At 44.8% G+C, this 19,599-nt stretch overlaps 1 protein-coding gene across 1 annotated transcript in view; it reads right to left on the bottom strand.

Annotated features, from left to right (window-relative positions):
• Positions 1 to 518: 518 nt before the first annotated feature.
• Positions 519 to 19,599, bottom strand: part of LOC308098302 (girdin-like) — a 29,970-nt gene continuing 10,889 nt past the window's right edge. Inside the window, 21 exon segments of the mRNA XM_080446607.1 lie at positions 519 to 2,234; positions 3,459 to 3,527; positions 4,316 to 4,582; positions 6,952 to 7,184; positions 7,322 to 7,414; positions 8,963 to 9,108; positions 9,394 to 9,580; positions 10,256 to 10,399; positions 11,390 to 11,667; positions 12,275 to 12,436; positions 12,848 to 13,024; positions 13,347 to 13,488; positions 13,655 to 13,785; positions 13,945 to 14,139; positions 14,428 to 14,633; positions 15,172 to 15,831; positions 16,303 to 16,384; positions 16,387 to 16,449; positions 17,363 to 17,509; positions 17,907 to 18,065; positions 18,901 to 18,982. Of these exon segments, the coding sequence (XP_080302733.1) occupies positions 1,081 to 2,234; positions 3,459 to 3,527; positions 4,316 to 4,582; positions 6,952 to 7,184; positions 7,322 to 7,414; positions 8,963 to 9,108; positions 9,394 to 9,580; positions 10,256 to 10,399; positions 11,390 to 11,667; positions 12,275 to 12,436; positions 12,848 to 13,024; positions 13,347 to 13,488; positions 13,655 to 13,785; positions 13,945 to 14,139; positions 14,428 to 14,633; positions 15,172 to 15,831; positions 16,303 to 16,384; positions 16,387 to 16,449; positions 17,363 to 17,509; positions 17,907 to 18,065; positions 18,901 to 18,982 (4,777 nt within the window). The 3' untranslated portion in view covers positions 519 to 1,080.

Genomic DNA, 19,599 nt, shown 5'->3' with positions numbered 1-19,599 from the left:
CACCGTCAAACTCAACGTCCATAAAACCATGGCTGTCTCTTTGCAGAACAAGATCCTGAAGGAGAGGTTTGGCATGGTGATCCCCGATGTTCAGATTGAAGATAGAAAAGGAACCATCCTCATCTCCTCAGAAGAAGGACATACTGAAGCCAACAACACCAAGTTACTGTCTGACTTTGGAATCTGTAACTGTTACTTTTTAACTCAAAGAATAGCACAATGTGAACATTGGCAACCTAGGTCTGCTATTTCTAGAGCAATTTCGATGCACAACACCCTTGTGTGACTTAGTATGAATCAGGCTTTACCGGGCACTTCTCCAGGTGCCCAATGTTCAGAAAAAAAGGTGCCCAGAGTTTTCAGGGGGGTCCACTATTCCAGACTATAACTATGCAAAAACACATTTGGTGAAGGGCTCCTTTATTTATGGAAAATAACATTTAGACAGCCTACACATTCTATTTTACAAGGTGTACACCCCCCCCCCCCCCATACAGTACAGGACCATATATTTCCTTCATGCCCATATTAAAATCTGAGATAAAACAAAGCGTACAATATCAATAATTATATCTGAATGACAAGGGAATTTCATAATTTGGGTAAAATAAATAAATAAAATCAGGAAATTGCACAATATAAAAAGGGGGGTTTGGCAAACACAGATACACAACAAAGGATTGTCAATGTTCTTTAGGACAGAAACATTACCATGGATCAGAAAACAAAAAGTATTAAGTGGTGAAACCACAACAAACTGGGTATTGAATATATCCAGGATTCATTAAGTTGCGCTACACATAACCTTTGAGAAAACAGTAGTAAGATGATGCGATGCATACTGTAAACAAATATACGTATATTTTATTGATATCCTAAAGCAAATTTTGTAATGACAGTAAATGATGAATAATAGACCAAACCAATCCAAAACTACTGCTATTTTGAGTGCATTTTAAGTACAACTGTATAAACACAAAATCCACTGAAAACATATATCAATAATGAGTTATAGTGAGCTGTGTGCTTCTCCTGCAACCTGTCATCTTTGCATAACACAACATAATATTGAATAACTATTCATGCAATTATGAATTGCTTGTCCTTGCCTTCCAGCCCCGTTACCTCCCTTTCACCTTCACAGCAATGTCCTTCATGTTGGCCGTGCTCTCCTTCTACACTGAGCAGTGTTTGTGCTGTGGAATCCTGCTTTACAGGCGGACAGCTGATGTTCCGTACCGGAGACGGATTCACACAGAGAATGGTGTGATTCTTCTCAACCTCACCCGCACTAGTCTTGGCGCTGACCACAGAGTCACTGAAAATGGTGTTTGAGAAGACAGAGGTGTAATTGAATTGTGAGCCAAACAATGTTTCTTGGATGGGAGATTTGGGGCGGTCTGTGACACCGGCCACTGCTAGTTCTCTTGGGGGCTTGGCTGGTGGACTGGGACAACGCTCACTCTTCTCAGTGTTCGCGTCTGGTTGCCGATTCTGACTGGCTGTTTCCTGCTGGTTGTTAGTCTCTTCTGAAACAGGTGAGACAGGTGGGGGGTCGACCTTGGCTGTCGCCCGGCAGTCGCTATTGGTGCTGGACCGTCTGGAGGAGCCCTCTGCTGTGGAAATAACGCTACTGGCTCTGGGGAGAGTTTTGGGGGACCAGGACCCCTTCAGCCGCCCCTCTTTCCCCAAAGGGGTGGAAAAGCAATTAAGGCAGCCAGACACAGAGGATGCTTTCCCTTGCACATAGAGCACTGTGATCGGGGAACAAGCCGAGGAGCGCGTGACCTCGGCTTGCGTGGAGCCTGATTTGGAATCACCCGCACAGTGCCCCTGGGTGAGTGGGTGCACACCTTCTGTGTCTGAAGAGCGGCGGACTGCTTTGCTGTTCGACCCCCTTCTGATACTCTTTGTGCCCCTAGTGAGCCAGTGTGGCTGATTGGTCCTGGGATCTGGATGTTTGTGTGTGGATGGCAGTTGTAAACTGTTTGCGCTGAGGACGCCCTTGGCAGGGGATTTGTCCTTGTGTGTGGGTGTGGTGGAGGAGGGCTGCTGCTGCTGCTGTGCATGCTTGGGGGTGGAGGTGTCACTCGGAGGCTGGCAGGAGGAGGAGGTGCGGCGGGACGGGGGCTGCTGGACGGGACTGCTGCCATTGGACCAGGGCTCGTTCTCCAGGCTAAGGTTGAACTCGCCGCTGCTCTCACTCTGGGCCCGACTCTGGATGCCGTTCGACCCTGGAGAACCAATCAGGTGGGCGGGTGCACAATATAGATTATAGCCTAATAAGTAGAGCATCGCAGTTCCCGCCCCTTCCGGGTTCCACTGCAAAATACTCAATGCATTTTTCCCATTGACATTTCCAAAAATATTGATATCAATTAATTTAAGCCTAGAATCAAGCCATCCAGGGTCCTGGTGAATCATGACCATAAAACGTTTGATTCTGTGAAAAAACTTTTTTGAAAACGGCAAAACAAAGGGTATTTATTAAATATAGTATATCATATAATTAAATATAAAATAAAATAAATCACAGAAAAAAAACGTTTTATGGTCATGATTCACCAGGACCCTGGATGGCTTGATTCTAGGCTTAAATTAATTGATATAAATATTTTTGGAAATGTCAATGGGAAAAATGCATTGAGTTTTTTTAAGTGGAACCAGGAAGTGGGCGGGAACTGCGATGCTCTATACTTATACTGTATGTCCCATGCCGGTGACGCTCACAGAAAATATCTGATTTACAAGCGACAAACGTAGCATTCTTCCTTTGTAAATGCTATTTTTGGCTAGTGACACCATCATGCGACAAAGTTTACATTTCTATTGTCTCTACTGGAAACAGGAATACAAAGTTGTTAGCTTTTAATATTTACAACATCATATTCAATTTATTTATCACTCGATTCACCTTAGATTCTGTATTCATATCTTTTGGGGGGCATTTTAATGCTTCATTTCAGATAGACAGGAAACGAATAGTCTCTGTGCATGTGCTTAGCTGCACTCCAGAGGTTTCCAGAGGGTGGCATACCTGCCTCCTGTTCTGGTTAAATGTTCCATTGCTTTGTTTAATTGGCTCTGCAGCAGATTTGAACCGGATGCTGGGTGTCTTACAGGCGTCACATTTGTTTCTGGTTCACATCTGCTGCCAGGACTACAGTAATGAACAAGGCCTATTCAAATATTGGTAGTCTTTGCATTCAATAGAAACATATAATATGATCTGTGCACTAACTGGATGAGCCACCAGGCACCCCCACTGACTTCCATGCTCAGTAGTCACATTACTGCTGGTAGATGCATTGTATGCTTAACTACCAACAGAGGGCAGCACTGAGTCGAGCTCTCATTTCATGACTAGAGATTATTATGACTCAAGTGTGTAGGATTTGATGGATTTGCTCCTAATTCTTGAGTCGCTCATACATCTGTATTGTACTGAATGTTTTTACCCTGATGTTGTGGCTCCTCATTGTCCTCACAGCCAGACGGCACAGTGGTGCTACCATTGGGATCCTTATCTGTAGGGTAAAAAGTGTACCGATGAATGGAGAAATGCAAGGTTGAAAGTTTCGCCATTCACACCATGCAGTGGTGTGTTCTAGTTTTTTTTTCGGAGGGATACGATAATCATTCCCTGCACGACATGCGTGCGGTCGTGAAGATACACCAGTGCGTTTTCAATGGATGAAATGGTTAGTAGAGAAATTCTGCAGGTCACACTACGTATGTAGGGTAACACGGTAGAACACACCACTGACACCATGCCACTCTGTTCAACAATGTGACTTTCAACACTAAAAACAAACAAAAAAAAACACATGAGGGAGTATTGTCTCTGCTCTACTCTTGTCTGAAGTAGCCACACATTAAAATCCTGAGCGTACAAATGAAATGGAAGTGTGTACAAATGGAAGCAAATTGACCCTTACGGCTCCATTTGGTTCCATTTGTACACTTTTAGAGTTACAGTGCAGCTTGCAGTTACTTAGAGTTACCATTTAGCTTTAAGGTAGCTCTCCACCAAACAGACAACTACAGATTACTACAGACTGGCAGTCGAATGGAGTCGGGAGATCAGTCGGTTGGAAGGTGTGAAAAAAAGAAAGCGGCTTGCGAACCAACGCAACAGTGTACCCACCGCCCATTCAACAGCAGATTTTCGGCAACAGACGCTTTCAAACACTTACCGCCGCTGACGTCGGTGCGGTGGAGAGCTACCTATAAAGTTTAGAGCAACTTAAGAGTTACAGTGCAGCTTTGATGCGGATGACATTAAAACAATACAGTGGATGGTGAAGGCCTCTACCTGTCACCCATAGCTCATTCATACGTGGAACAGCTTTGGTGATATCAATAGCTGTGGTGATGTGGGGATGGCTGGAGGACGTAGTGGTGTGATGATTGTGGAGGACGGACAACATGGAGTTGGAAAGGGATGAGGTCAGTGCGTCCTGCCTGTCGTCGTCTTCTTCTCCTTCTGGGTCAGTCTCTGACCCCTCCAGCTGCTCTGAACTATCTGCCCAATGGTCCTCTTCGGGTGGGGGTGGGGTGTACCCCAGCAGGTCACTCAATGCTGGGATGGATGGCATGGGGAATGGATGAGGATGGCAAAGGAATAGAAGGTTCGGGGGGGTGGACGAGGAAGGGAATGGAGGTGTGAATTGATCAGATGTAATGTCATATTATACCCATGGAGCTGACAATATGAAGATGGGTTGCTTCTTACATACACCATAACATAACACTACACAATATGACCAATGATTAGTAAATCACTGGTTCCCCATGAACTCTAGTTAGCTCCTACTGGGACAGAGCTCACATACTGGAGCACCAGTGTCCTCCTGCAATGCAGCATTTCTTTGACCTCCAATTGCAACAATGGAAAATAGGAATCAGGGTGGCTTTCTCTGCTCCCACTTCAAGAGAGAAACTGACTATGACTATTTATGTTATGTTTATCATAGTCAATTCATTTTCAATATGATCTACTTGTGTGACTTTGTGTATGATAGAAAGTGCCCTCACTGAATATATAAAGCATACTTTTGGATTATTTGGGGATTTTTTTAATGGCACACAATGGGAATGAAAAAGCATAGGCTCGTAGGGTAATTATGGGTTAGGAGCAAGAAAGGCAAGAGGTCTACAGCCAAGATGAGGTCATCAGACACCGGACCACGATGTTTCTTACACATGGAACGACGGAAGAGGGACTTGACTTTGTCTCTGTCCTTCAGTCTGTTCCTCATACGGGGAAAGATTTTCAGTGCAGCTGTTTTACAGCATGTGTGACCACAAGGGAAGGAGAGAGGAGAGAGGGATGAAGGAGGAAAGGGGCGAATGTGAGCGGAGAAAAGAGAAGCAAGGGGGGAAGGGAGGAAGGGAGGAATGAGGGAAGGAAGGAAGGAAGGACGGAAGGCAAACAGCAGGAATAAAGAAGAGGGAGAGGAATGAGGAGATACATTAACACACAACATTGTGACACCGCTGAGGGAACTGTTCACAACCACCATGCATCATTAGGGACATGGCGCCCGATTCACTAAGCTGGTCGTAAATAACGTGTAAATAAAGTGACTAAAAGAGGGTGTATTTTCTCTAAGCAAATACCGAAGTGCAATTCACAAAGGGGTGTGTAAATCCCTGAAATGTGTGGAGCTTTATTGATTACTGAGAGCTGTATTGATTACTGAGGGGAAATTCGTCTTTTGGATTAATATATCGCTGTCCTACGTCGGAATGGGGAATGGATCCGTTCTGGACACAGCTTTCATCCACTGTTTGCTCATCAGATGGTAAGACTTATTAGGCTATTGTGTGTGGTGTGCATGTGATCAATCAATATACAGTACAGTATTATAAATTAATACCCGCGGACACTGGAGGCGCGTCTGTGCCTCCAGCGACATTAAGGCATGATAGTCTATTTTCATCATTACGTGAAACTTTGTCTGAGTCGGCCGACACTGGCAAACACGCTGAGGGACCTAATAATTCAGCTCTAAATGCAACTGATAGCCTAAAAATAAATAAAAATCATGTGTTGACAAATGTTGGGCACATACATATTTTATTTGAGGTTTGTCACTATTGTAATTGATTTTGCATGAAGAATAAAGCATTCTAAAGACCTCCGCAAGCTTTGATCCCTGGTAAGTCAGCCTCGGAGCAGACTTGAGAAGGAGCGGACAGAAAAACATGAATGAATCAGACTGACATCTAACGTGGGAAGTTGCGTAAATTCCTTTACGTTCAAAATATGGGCGTAAACAGCTTAGTGAATCGGGCCCATGGTGTGCACAACATGCACCTGAGTTTTGAATGCTTTATACGCAAGGAAAGTGAGGAAAGTTAACACATTTCCCCGCATATTTATGGAGTTACGCATCTTCACTGTCAATACACATCACAATACAGTAGATCAATGCGGATGAACAAATCAGGTCAAATCTCAGAGAAGACATAATTTCAAGCGATGCCTGCGCTTTCATTGCGTATTAAGAACAGACACATCCCTTTGACACTGAGGTCTCTCTCCAGGACATACAGTACAGTACAGTACAGCACAATACAGTACTATGAGTGCTGTGCATGATGTGCGCTCCTAAACATAGAAACTACTTTCCTCACAGTGGTAAAGAATTAGAAAGGATTTTCATTACAATTTACCCATCTCTTTAAGTTTAGATAATGCTGTGGTGGTTTGGGAAGGGGGGGTATTTTGTGATGAAGGGCGTTTAGGGGCAGGTTTTGATTGATCTAGATATCTCCCTTTCCAGCTGGTACGAACGAGGTCAATGGTGACAGGTCTGATGGTGACAGTGGTGGTTGCGGGGGAAAGTGAGGTACCTATAGATGCTGTGGCCCACTAAGGCAACGGGGGTCTCACGGTCACCTCTGACCGGTCAATGTGAGACGGTCTGCTGAAAAGATACTCACTACTGGTCCGCCGGGGGGACAGGGCGTCGGCTGCAGAAGTGGACCCGGATCCTCCGGACTCATCTGAGCCAACGAAGGAGCCATTATCCTGGCAGGAGTGGTGTGGCCCCCCGATGCCCTCGCAGGAGCCCGAGCATGTGGGAGCGAGGGAGCGCAGACTACGCTCTGTGACGCGCTCGCGGCTCCGTGACTTGATCAACTTCTTCATTTTCAGTGCAATCCAGTTAACACGTCTGAGGAAGGGTCGACATAAGAGAAAGAGGCTTGACAAACCTTTACCAGAATCAGGTTAATGTGTGTTAATGATAAGAGGCAAGGAGAAAGATCTATGAATTTGATGCATTCAGTACTAATGCATTAGTACCCTTACCTGCGTGGAGGTGAGGGTTCATAGAACTTGTACTGGTCCATAATCTTCTCCTCCAGCTTCTCCTTCTGCCTCCTCAGCTCATTGAGTTTGTCACTGGCCACAGACACAGGTTTGTGCAGAGAATTATTTTCACTTGAAATAGATAAATGAACACTGAGGATTTGACTGTGTATATAGCAGTACAATGACAGTGACATTCACAAACAGAAAGGACTTGTCTGACCATAAAATATAAAGGAATACATGGCTCATGAGTGGCCTACTTCTGTGTTCACAGTCACCAACTTAGCTGGAGGACGAGGACCCGATTGCTATGGAAACCATAACCAACGTGTCTTTATATGGAGCAAACGCATCACAGAGGCCCTCATGGATTGATTAATTCCTCGTCTGTGTTTGACATGGAAGCGCAGCATTGCTAAGAATGGAAAGTCTGTCCTATACATTTATTTCTGTGCATGAACATAGAAATAACATCATATAAGTCATTCAGTAAAGACCCCCACAACTTTCTATGTACTAACACAGTTTACATACTGTCGTATGTCATTCTCCCCATCCTGTCATACACACAGCAGGCAGCAGGGGAATGTATTGAATATAGGCCAACCTTGGCAAAACAGCACACACTTTTAGGTCACCCAACTTTCTTTCTTTATGTAACCTGTTACCAACACCAGAGCATCAATAATCCATGCACAGCCTGGTCCCACAGTGGTTTTAGGGCATGCTCTGTGAACATTCTGGTATTTTGGGAGCTCTAAATAGACTGGTTGTGATGTTTTGTACTGGCGCAATGATGCAAACCGACACGTCCTTGTTTTGTGCCATGATTTAGAGGTTCACGCTGTTCTTAAAATGACTCAACCCCTGCAAGCAGTATTGCTGTTCAATTATAGAAAGATAGAAAGATCAAAGCATACTTATTTACACAACAATCCGACAATCCGAATCCACCCAAGGTTTCACAAAATTAAATGAATGAATACCTCTGCAATGCAGGACTAACAGGACTACAGGACTAAAGAGAGGCGCACCCCCCCACCAGGTACATGGGGGTCCCCCATGTAACATGTGTAGCCTTTCACCACAGCAATGCAGCAGTATAGATAATGTTAGATCAGTAGCTCTCAACCTTCTCTGGATCAGGGCCCACTTGAACATCTCGAAAGCTCATCCATCTGACCACACGAAGTTAAGCGGTCAGATGGGTGGGTCCATCAGTTCATCAATTGTGTTCTGGCTTAGACAAATGGAACCAACGTAGTATACTTTAAGTTTGTAAATTGTATATTGAAAGTCCGTATCTTACTGGTATCTCAATGAAAATCATAGTGTTTTAGGGATGGGACGATCGTTATTATCGTTTATCATGATTAAAAAATGCTCACAATAATTATATCGCAGAGATAAATTATTGTGAAATGTTCCTCCATCATTTTAAGTTTTAAGCATATTTTGATTATCACGATAATATATATTTTTTGCCGCAATAATCGTGACATGTCATTTTCATATCGTCCCATCCCTATAGTGTTTTGCCAACTATTTGGGGGCCGACTTGCAATACCCCCACACCCCCACCAGTGGGCCCTGGCCCCACAGGTTGAAAATCACTGTGTTAGATAATAGTTTGCTCACATGTACTGTCTCGACTCCACGTGGAACAGATCCTTGCTCTCCATGGTCTGTTCTAGCAACGTTTGGTTCTGCAGCATCAGGCTCTGGATCTGACTCAGCAGATGACGATTCTCCTCCTCCAGGTTTCCTTTCAGCTGACTCAGCAGCTGGAAATCACAAATACACACACAGAGGATGTCTCACCTGCAACACATTTGTTGCAATGCAACGCGTTGTGAGCATGTAGATCAGCTATTTTTGGCCTCAGGTCAAATGGATCCAACATATTAATAGAAAAGATCATGTGTAAACAAACAAACAAACAAGTCTCTGAAGCGATCTGTGAGATCTATGAAAAAGGGGTCCTCGGCCTGAAAAACCTTGATGACCCCTGCTACAGTGATTATAATAGGCTCCTCGTCTTCAATGTCTCTCCTATCACATTTCCATACCTCACACTGATTGGTGAGCTTGCTGGAGGTGATGTCCAACTGTTGGGACTGCTCTCTGAGCTTGGAGAAGTCGGCCCCCAGGTGCATGTGCTCCAGTTTGACCGCATTGAGCTGGCTCTTCAACTGCTTATGATCAGCTGAGAGCTCTTCATTGTCCTTAAGGAGCTGACGGTATGTCTGGTTCAGCCTTGAGAAGACAGGGTAGAGTGGTTTGTGGTGGACAACGTTAGGTTCTTCACACACTGCCACACGTCATTCTGAAAAATAACTGCTGATATCCTGAACAATGGAAGAGTGTTGTACTAGTGGGATGGGTGTCTGGGTAGATTTGGGATTCAGGAAGAAGAGAAACCCAAAACATCTTTGTGCAGCACTGATGCAGATGGTGCAGTTGTTGGATGTATTACATTTATGCAATGCAGTTATGTGTGAAAGTTTTGTCCTTTTTTGCTGTGATATTCTCTGTTGTTTTATTATAATACATCCGATTTTTTTATAGCGCTTTTCTAGGTACTCAAAGTCGCTTATTGTTATGACGTTCTGCACCAAAAGTAACAATGAAAGTTTGTGGCAACTACTACATAATTACAAATGAAGTCTAGTCAGTTAAAATCCTTGCTTGATAATGTTTCAATACTGTATAAATCAAGAGGGCTGTGTGTGTGTGTGTGTGTGTGTGTGTGCGTGTGTGTGTGTGTGTGTGTGTGTGTGTGTGTGTGTGTGTGTGTGTGTGTGTGTGTGTGTGTGTGTGTGTGTGTGTGTGTGTGTGTGTGTGTGTGTGTGTGTGTGTGTGTGTGTGTGTGTGTATGTGCGCGCGCACGCACACACGCGTGCATGTGTGTGTGTTCCTCTGCCTCCTCACCAGTCCTTCTCATCACGGAGTCTACGACATTCAGCAGCAGTCATCCTGTGCTGCTCCTTCTCCAAACACATTTTTTCCTGCTCCTCCTTCAGGGCTTTTTCCAGGACTTCCAGTTTGGTCCGCTGCTGCAGCAGGCTGTTATACCTAAATACATGCATTCACAAATATGGTATGTGCATTGTGCATAATTATTATGCATGCATGAAAACACACAATACAATCACAATTATCAATGGATATAATCCACATCTGATGAATGTTTTATACCCTATACCAGTGGTTCTCAACCTTTTCTGGGTCAGGGCCCACTTGAACTAGCCTGGTAAACCCTCCCTCCAGAAATCTCATTTGTATTTTATTTCAGGAGTGAGTCTGGCCTGCAGACCTATATGGGCAATTTGGCTGTGGGCTGGAGCTGGGCGGGAGTAATGTAGCTTTGATGTCCAAGTGGCCCTCTGATGTCCAATTAAGCCACTTTAGGCTGCAGTGATTATCACCAGAAGTAATTGGTTTGTCTTTGATGTTAATGAGCAGCTTGTATGAAAGGTGTATTGATTAATGACGTGTGAACCACTCGGGTTCCACCTGATTGGCCTACCCCCGCTGTCAATCACAAAACAATGAGCGAGGACGCTGATTGGCTCGGTTATTTGGTAATACACTAGAAACGCCCATACAAGCCTTCATGCCAGACTCACTCCTGGAATGGAAATGAGATTTCCGGAGGGAGGGTTTACCTAGCCTGGTAAACCCCCCTCCCTCCGGAAATCTCATTTGCATTTGGTTTCAGGAAGGAGGGTCTGGGATTGCTCAATGCTCACAGAGTAAAGCTGCCCGAACTGCTGCGCATTCGAACCAATCAGCGGCTGCTAGGGGCGGGATCATCCAATCACCTGCCTAGTAGCTTGAAAAAATGAAACTCCGTCTGTCATCGATTCTGCGACCGGAGTCTCAGATGCAAGTACGCTGTGAAACAAAATGTGTGTCGCAAGCTTCTTCCATTTGACGGAGTGAGGTTAGGGTTTACCAGGCTACACTTGAACATCTTGGAAGCGTTCACGGCCCGCCCATCTGACCACTTAACGACTGCCGTGTTAAAGGGATTTCACCCCAAAAATGTCATTTCCCCCCCACCTGTCTTGGAGTGTGCGGTGCTCCAGCTCCAGTGTGCGGTGCACGTTCTTCAGGCAGCCATGCTTGCCCATCAGAGCCTCGAGCTCCATGGCCTGCCGCTCGTGCACGGCCGACAGCCTCTCGTGGTCGCGAAGCAGCTGCTCGTAGACGCCGCGCGTCTCCTCGCGCTCCCGCACGGCGCTCTCCCGCTCGCTCTCCACTCCGGACTGCTGTCGCTCCAGCTGGGCATTCTGGGCCAGGAGGGATGCACACTGTGCATTCAGCGTGGACTTCTCCACCTGGAAGAGAAAGAAAGTTGACTTGTTTGGTTGTTATCATATAATAATATATGTATTTGACTGTAATGCATGTGCACCAGCTCTATACCAATACACAGTGCATCTGTTTACTACTTATAATGGATGATCAGGATCTAAATGGTTTGCTTCTCTAGTCTTCCGACCACAGAAAGCACTTGAACTTTTACAGTGTATGTCTTTACAGTGTATGTCATTCACCCATTTGCCATTTACACACACATTTTCCCACATATGCAAGGCTCTAACCTGCTTGTTGGGAGCAGTCAGGGGTTAACCACTTAAACCCCATATGGTTAATATGGTCCCTCAGGGCTCTATACTAGAGTCTTTTCTGTTTTCTGTTATTGTGGAGAAAGCGCTTGCTGAAAATAGCAGATGGACAATACGGATGCTGGGGTTTAAGTGGTTAAGTGTCTCACTCAAGGATTCTTCGATGTGATACCAGGAGGAGCCAGGATCTAACCAGGAACCTCTTCATTAGCAGATGAATGCTCTGCCTCCTGAGCCGCTACTGCTACTAGATGTGCTACTGTATGTAGGGCATGCTAGACAGAAGCATTATACAATGGTATAGTACAGTACATACCTGCAGGTTTGCATTATGTGTCTGCAAGGAAGTGTTGTTCTCCTGCAGTGAGGCAGTTTGCCGTTGCAGGGCTACGATCTGAGCCTGCTGAGTGTCATACTGGCTTTCCAGCTGCCTCAGTTGTGTCTGCACAGCCTGGCGCTCTGCCTCCAGTGTTGCATTCTGCAGGGAGAGGAGAGGAGAGGAGAGGAGAGGAGAGGAGAGGAGAGGAGAGGAGAGGAGAGGAGTAAGATCAATATACAGTGCAGGGGTGCACTGGTCGTTTCACACGACACCACAGCGTTCCGGTTCCGCCAGTTTTTTGGTCAGGATCACTCACGCGCACGCACATGCACAGATGTTTCCCTCAAATGGCTACTTTGCATAACAGGTTTACAAGTGAGTGTGCAAATGCATCCTCACTCCTCACATAGGCTACACGGTAAGCAACACAGCATTTTGGCTTCAGTAGCCGCTGCTGCCAGTATCCTCTCTGCATGCAACAATGCCTCAGCCACCGTCGAAGAAGAGAAAGATACTCACTCGTTCAAAGCAAACTTTTAGTTTCAGCTCATTATGGAGGTCACCACTTACATTTCTCTCTACTTCAATTAAGCGATCTTTGACCCTCAGCAGTTCCTTGGTGGCCTCCTGGCTCTCACGCTGCCATTCGCTCACTGTGTTGCCTGTCTCCCTGGGAGGGGTAGAGGCTGATGAGGCTCTCCGCTCCTCCTCCTCCCTCTGTTGCAGGGCCTCATAGTTCACCTTCACCTGGGAGACAAAGAAGTCAAATGTCTGATGAGAGTCGTTTTCTCATTTTCTCTTTTCATTCCCAAATACCATGTTCTTTTCAACAGCTATCGCTTTAAACCTAAGCTATGTTCAGATATGGCTACCGTTACATTTTCTGAAAACTAATTAACATAAGTTGCCGGCATAGGCAGTAGGCAGTTCTCACATGCCCTTTTTTCCTGTACAGTTTGCGGTATGTACCGTTCTCAATCTTGGCAGAATAGTGAGTACAAGTGTCCAAACAGCTCCAAACCCAACAACCAATTGATTGAAGAACCTGCAACTAATGGCCTAAACTCACAGTCTTGAGCTCCTGGCGCAGCTGCTGATTAAGAGTGGTCATCTCTTGTAGGCGGGCCTCCAGGGCAGCCATCTTGTCCTGTTTGATCTGAAGGGACCTCTTGAGACACATCTCCAGCTCTGACTCTAGCATCTTGAATCTGCTAGATGGGCGAATACTGGATTTAAAGGCTAATAACAATGGTACCTTCCCCAATGTTACCCTATATATCTTTACAGACAAAACTATTACTCATTTATATTATAAAAACATATAGCTCAACCCAGTCTTCCAGCTATTTGACTTGAGTCCAAGCTGTGTGTGAGTACCTGTTGTCTGGTGACTCCAGGTCAGCCAGTGGTTGGCTCTCCTGGTCCACATCTTTCATCTCCAGCTCATGGGCGAGCCTCTCCAGTTCATTGTCCCTCTGCTGGCTCTTTAGCTTCTCATTTACCAGCTCCTATAGGTCCAGAGGTCATATAGCGTACAGTTAAGACTACTGTGACACCTTCATGTTAAAAGAAAGGATTGACAGCAGACATTTCAAGTTAGGTTAGTTAATCTTTTGCTCAATAAACCTGAGTCAGACAGCAGTGGGTCACTGGCTTCCTCAGCTCACCTCTCTAAGGGTTGCCAGGGTGCCGTGGTCGATGGCGCCCTGCTTGGCCCGCTCCCTGTTGTCCCTCTCCAGACCTTTGACCCTCTCTGCGGTCTCCCTCAGTCCCTCCACCTCCTTCCCAAGGGTGCGTAACTCCCTCTCGAGACTGGTCATACGCACATTGCTCCCATCCAAAGTGGCCTCCTGGATCTCAGCCTAGGACAAGTTAGTGCACAATAGAAGCCATTCTATTCAATCACTATGTTGTTTTTTTCAACAGCTCCTCTGTGGATCAGAAACAAGGACTAAAATAAAATCTCTGTAATCAGTTTTGATAACATGATAAGTGCCAGATCCTAAGTGCTTTGCTCAACAGAAAGGTAATATATTTTTTGCAAATGCCATCTAGTTTTAGATTTGATTTGATGTTTTAGCACTTAGCAGCAATCATTATTTTTCTTGCTACAACTGAGATCCGGTATGCTGCACCCACTAACCACTAACCTGCTGACGGAGTCGGCGATTCTCTTTCTCCAAACGCCTCTTGTCCCTCTCCAGGCCCAAGCTCTCCTGTTCAAGGCTCTGCTTCTCTCCCTCCAGCTGCTCCAGGCGTCGGGAGTTGATACGTAGTTCCTCCAGGGCTGCCTGCAGAGTCTGGTTCTCAGTCTCCAAGTCCTGAACCTCTGCCTCCAGACGCTGGAGCTTCCGACCTAATGGGATGGAGGGCAAGTAGGGGATCAAGCAAGAGATCAAGCAAACTGTGAGTTACTTGATACTTGATGATTGGTTGCTACCACAAGGAGTCAATTAACAACCATTCATGTTAAGTCTGTATGTCTTTGATAGTAAGCTGGATCTGCACCAAAGACATGATGACCCAGTGAACGACGTGTGTGTGTGTGTGTGTGTGTGTGTGTGTGTGTGTGTGTGTGTGTGTGTGTGTGTGTGTGTGTGTGTGTGTGTCTGTGTGTGTGTGTGCGTGTGTGTGTGTGTGTGTGTGTGTGTGTGTGCGTGTGCGTGCGTGCGTGTGCGTGTGTGGAGGGCAGTGCAGTGTGTGCAATAATTTGGCTGAAACAAAATATGCATGAAACCAATGTCTAAAATATGAAAATAAAAAATAACAATGTTTGGGACATTCAAAAGGAACATTAAAATAATTTTCATGGAACCGCTGGACACTTCCCAAGGCCCCCTCAGGGGTCCGTGAACCCCAGTTTGAGAATCACAGATTCAGACAATGGAACTTACCAGTGTTGTCAAGAGAAGCCTGTAGGCGTTGGTTTTCCGTGTCCAGGGTCCTGCACTTGGCCTCTAGACGCTCTGTGTGTTTGGTGGGGTAGCAGGAGCGACCCGACAGGCCCATGATACAGCTGTCACGGTGGGGGCTGCTACTCTTAGAGCCAGGGGAATGACCACAAGAGCCAACGACTTGATGGAGACCATTGTGGATGTTGTCTAACACATCAAGATCAGAGGCGATCTCTTTGGGATGCTCTCCATCTTTCCCTTCCTCTAGCTGTCCTTTCTCCAGATGATGAAGATCTGGATCCTCCCCGGGGCCACTTTCACCCTCCATGCACAGGGAATCCTCTGAAGGTGGTCGCTGGTGGCCATTCGAGTCTCCATTTATCATTCGCTGAGTTACTGCACTAGACAGCGATATTCTGGTACTGTCTTCTAAATGTGAGCAGCACGTTTGGGCACCCAATCGTTGTTCTGTTAATGCATGTGGGCAATAGGCGGCCTGGGGGACATAGTTGTGGTCCTGGTAGTGGCAGTGCTGGGGGCTGCTGTTATTGGAGGTGGATCTCAGATCCTCGATGGTAGCCAGCAGCCTCTGGTTCTCTTTCTCCAGCCTGAGAAGGCGACTCTGGGTTCTTTCACTCACCTCCTCGCTCAGGGGCTGGCCTAAACACAGAAACACACAGGACAATATGTCATCACCAAACTCCTTGCTCAGGGGCTGGACTAACAGAAATACACAGAAGGACAATAATTATGTCATCCCCAGTGCAAAACTGGTTCAAAAGTGTGAATTTTGTGTTACGTGATTAAGTGAATTAATGTGTTACTTTAGTCTTGAATGCAATTATCAATAACTTTGTTTTGTTGTACAAAAGCAAAATTAGCCGATCTACAAGCGCATAACGTGTGGCATAGATCTGCTGTTGCTGCAATATTTCGAAGATGTTGAAAGACATTTTTTAAACTTTTCCTCCAAAATGTATAATTTTGCCTAAAATCATTTTTTTAAATCATCGATTATATGGATTAGTTAAACGAATCAATACTAATTTAGTTTGATTAACTGTTACACCCTACTCCCAAAATGCATACAAATATCGTATTTCATCTGTTCAACTTTTTGCCTGACTTTACCCTGGGTGCTGTCTGTGGACTTGGACAGCTGCTCTAACTCCCAGCCCAGGTGTTGCGACTCCTCCATGCTTCTCCTCTGAGCGCCAGGCACAGACCAAGGTTCTCCTCCTGCAGCTCTTCAATGCGTCTCCGATCCACCTCCTTCTCCTAAAGAGGACACACAAAAGCATAAGTGCTGGCTTATTCACAAAACCCATGGGAGGGGTGACATTAAGCCCAGATTTCTATTTTTGGGAATGTGAAACAAATACCGACCAAGGTTTTTGTTTTCTGTAATATATGGATAGGTACAGTTTTTAATGTAAATAACTATTAACATTGCCTCACTCTATACAAATATTAAAGTCCTGTCTATTGCTGTACCTGGGAGACTTACCAGAGGAAATTTCAGGAAGTGACAGATATCTTATGAAAATATTCATGGCTGCAGGGAAAAAAGCCATTACTCGTAAATGGCTACAGACGGAATCTCCATCTGCGGAAGATTGGCTTCAGGTAGTCTCTGAGATTTATGACATGGAGAGGATGACTGCTAACTTGAGGATGAAGAAAGAGATATTTGAGAACAAATGGGGGAAATCGATTGATTATGAGCGACAAGAGGTCTAGGGAATAGGATAGTTATTTCAAATAAATATATGTATTTGGTCTTGATACAGTACTTAACCCATGACATACATATTCATGTACTGTATATACACAACGCATGACTTCTTAAATATATATATATTCATATATGTGTATATATGGTTTTTGTTTTTTTCTGACGATCGAGGGAGAAGGTACTATGTGTGAGATGATATAAATGAAAATGGTTGTTGTAAGAATTGAACGAGCTAAAACCTTTTGAACAAAAAATTTACAGTTTTCATGTACTATCGCTTATTAACATTGAACAGCACCTGTGCCCTCCTTCTATTCTATTTTATTTTATTATTATATAAGATGATGTTTGGCAACATATGTGATGTCTATTGTTTGTCTTTTGTTTTATGTGTTTTGTTCTTGAAAACATTGCCTCACTCATAAACCCATTGAACCATCTGTGTGCCATTCTGACCTGCTCCATGTCATGGACCCGTCCCTTCAGTAGCAAGATGTGCTTCTCCAGCTGGTGGTGTTTGTCAGAGCGTGACCTCCAGCCTGCCAGCTGATCTTCAAGCACCTCTTTGGTCTCCTGTAACACCCGATTATCCTCTTTCAACTCCTGTGAGACACACACACACACACACACACACACACACACACACACACACACACACACACACACACACACACACACACACACACACACACACACACAGACCTTTTGTTATTCTTTGTCACTTCAAAGACTCGCTTAAACCGAGCTATACTGTATCATTGTTATGATTAGCATCATCATGATGATTACTATTATTAATACTGTACCAATGATCTTCATTGGAGAAAGGTCTAAAGAAAACACAGTTTGCCATGAAAAGTATATGAAGAAATTAAGCAATAAATCATTGGTATATCTGACATCTTGCATCACGGCATTCCGTGATTTCCCAAGTCTTGAGATGACATCACGGGCTCCATGTCTCAGTTTTACAGTTACAATAGAAGTATGTGTTAATAACCTCCACTTTGGCTTTGTAGAACTCCATGTTGTGCAGCTTCTCCCTGTAGCGTCCCACTTCACTCTCCAGCTTGTCTGCCCTGATGGCCCTCTCCCTCAGGGCGTCCAGCTCGTCACGGTAGGTGCGTGATGCACGGGCATCCACCTGCAACTGGGAGTTCTGTTGAAGGTATAGGGTTGGCTTTATAGCAAAGTGTACTGTATGTGTCTGTAACATATGCCTCTAGCTTGTTACATTAAAAACACCATTTGACTTTTAAATGGTAATAACTAACTAACTAATAACACTTTTTATGTTAATTAAAAAAAATATATAATTAAAAAAGGTCATACAGTATATATTATATTTCTTTACTGTAATTTTACCTATATCTGATAGTTATAAGGCATGTATTTGTATTAGTTTTATGCAGTTATTTTATATTTAAATCGATGTTGGAGATGTCTGTCTCTTCATTGGTAGTGATTTGCTTCAGCCTGCTTCATTTCGGTTACATGTCTACACAGTTAAGTCCTGAGTGTTAATTTAACTCTCTGAGTTACAAATGGATAGGTTACCACACCATGGGACATATTGTAAATGATCTTCTGTTGTATCATACTAATATGGTAGTTAATATGGAATGTTATACCATAGGGACTGGTGCACATCCCTAAAACAACAAGGCTTGAACACTGAGCACAACATATACGTGTACACTGGTCCTCTGTGGTGAAAAGCATAGTATGTATGTACATTCATCTGCATAATCTCTGATCCACAGGGGAGGTGACTGTATGTGCATGTCTATGTGTGTGTATGTGTGTGTGTGTGTGTGTGTGTGTGTGTGTGTGTGTGTGTGTGTGTGTGTGTGTGTGTGTGTGTGTGTGTGTGTGTGTGTGTGTGTGTGTGTGTGTGTGTGTGTGTGTGTGTGTGTGTGTGTATGTGTGTCTCTGAGTATTAAAGGTTAGTGACAGAACGTCATGGTGTTGGTTCTGTCCTGCTCTATTCAGACCTCCTGCTGGATCCTCTTCAGCTCAGCTTCCAGGTTCTCCACCTCATGTCTGCCGTCCAACACCTGCTCACTCTTCTCCTCTCTGGTGGAGTGGAGAGAGAGAGAGAGAGAGAGAGAGAGAGAGAGAGAGAGAGAGAGAGAGAGAGAGAGAGAGAGAGAGAGAGAGAGAGTGTGAGTGAGTGTGTGAGTTAGTGTACACTGTGCAGTACTTTTAAATACATGCACTGCATGACCCCCCCCCACACGCACGCACGCACGCACGCACGCACGCACGCACGCACGCACGCACACACACACACACACACACACACACACACACACACACACACACACACACACACACACACACACACACACACACACACACACACACACACACACAGCTACATGAAGCCACTCCTAGTAGCCACTATTTTCCAAAGTTCCCAGGAGTATCTGTTTTTGTTTCATTTTTTTTCATCAAAATCCTTTTCCGACATGAATCAGGTATTGTCAGTGCTATTATATTTCCAGGCATACATAAAAGTGCTGTTTAAGGTCATGGTGGCCATTAAAAAGCGCAGAGTCATGCTGTGTTTGATGGCTTTATGTGGTATTGTGCATGACCAGAGGAGAAAGTCAGCACATCAAAATAAAGAGAGAGAAATTGAGTGAGTGAGAGAAACAGAAAGAGAGTTGAGGATATACTAGGATATGTCT

Source organism: Gymnoscopelus braueri, assembly GCF_963280865.1.
Source record: "Gymnoscopelus braueri genome assembly, chromosome: 2".
In the NCBI taxonomy this organism is placed as follows: Eukaryota; Metazoa; Chordata; class Actinopteri; order Myctophiformes; family Myctophidae; genus Gymnoscopelus; species Gymnoscopelus braueri.
Note: the sequence above shows the minus strand (reverse complement) of the source record. Positions and strands in the feature narration are given on the sequence as shown.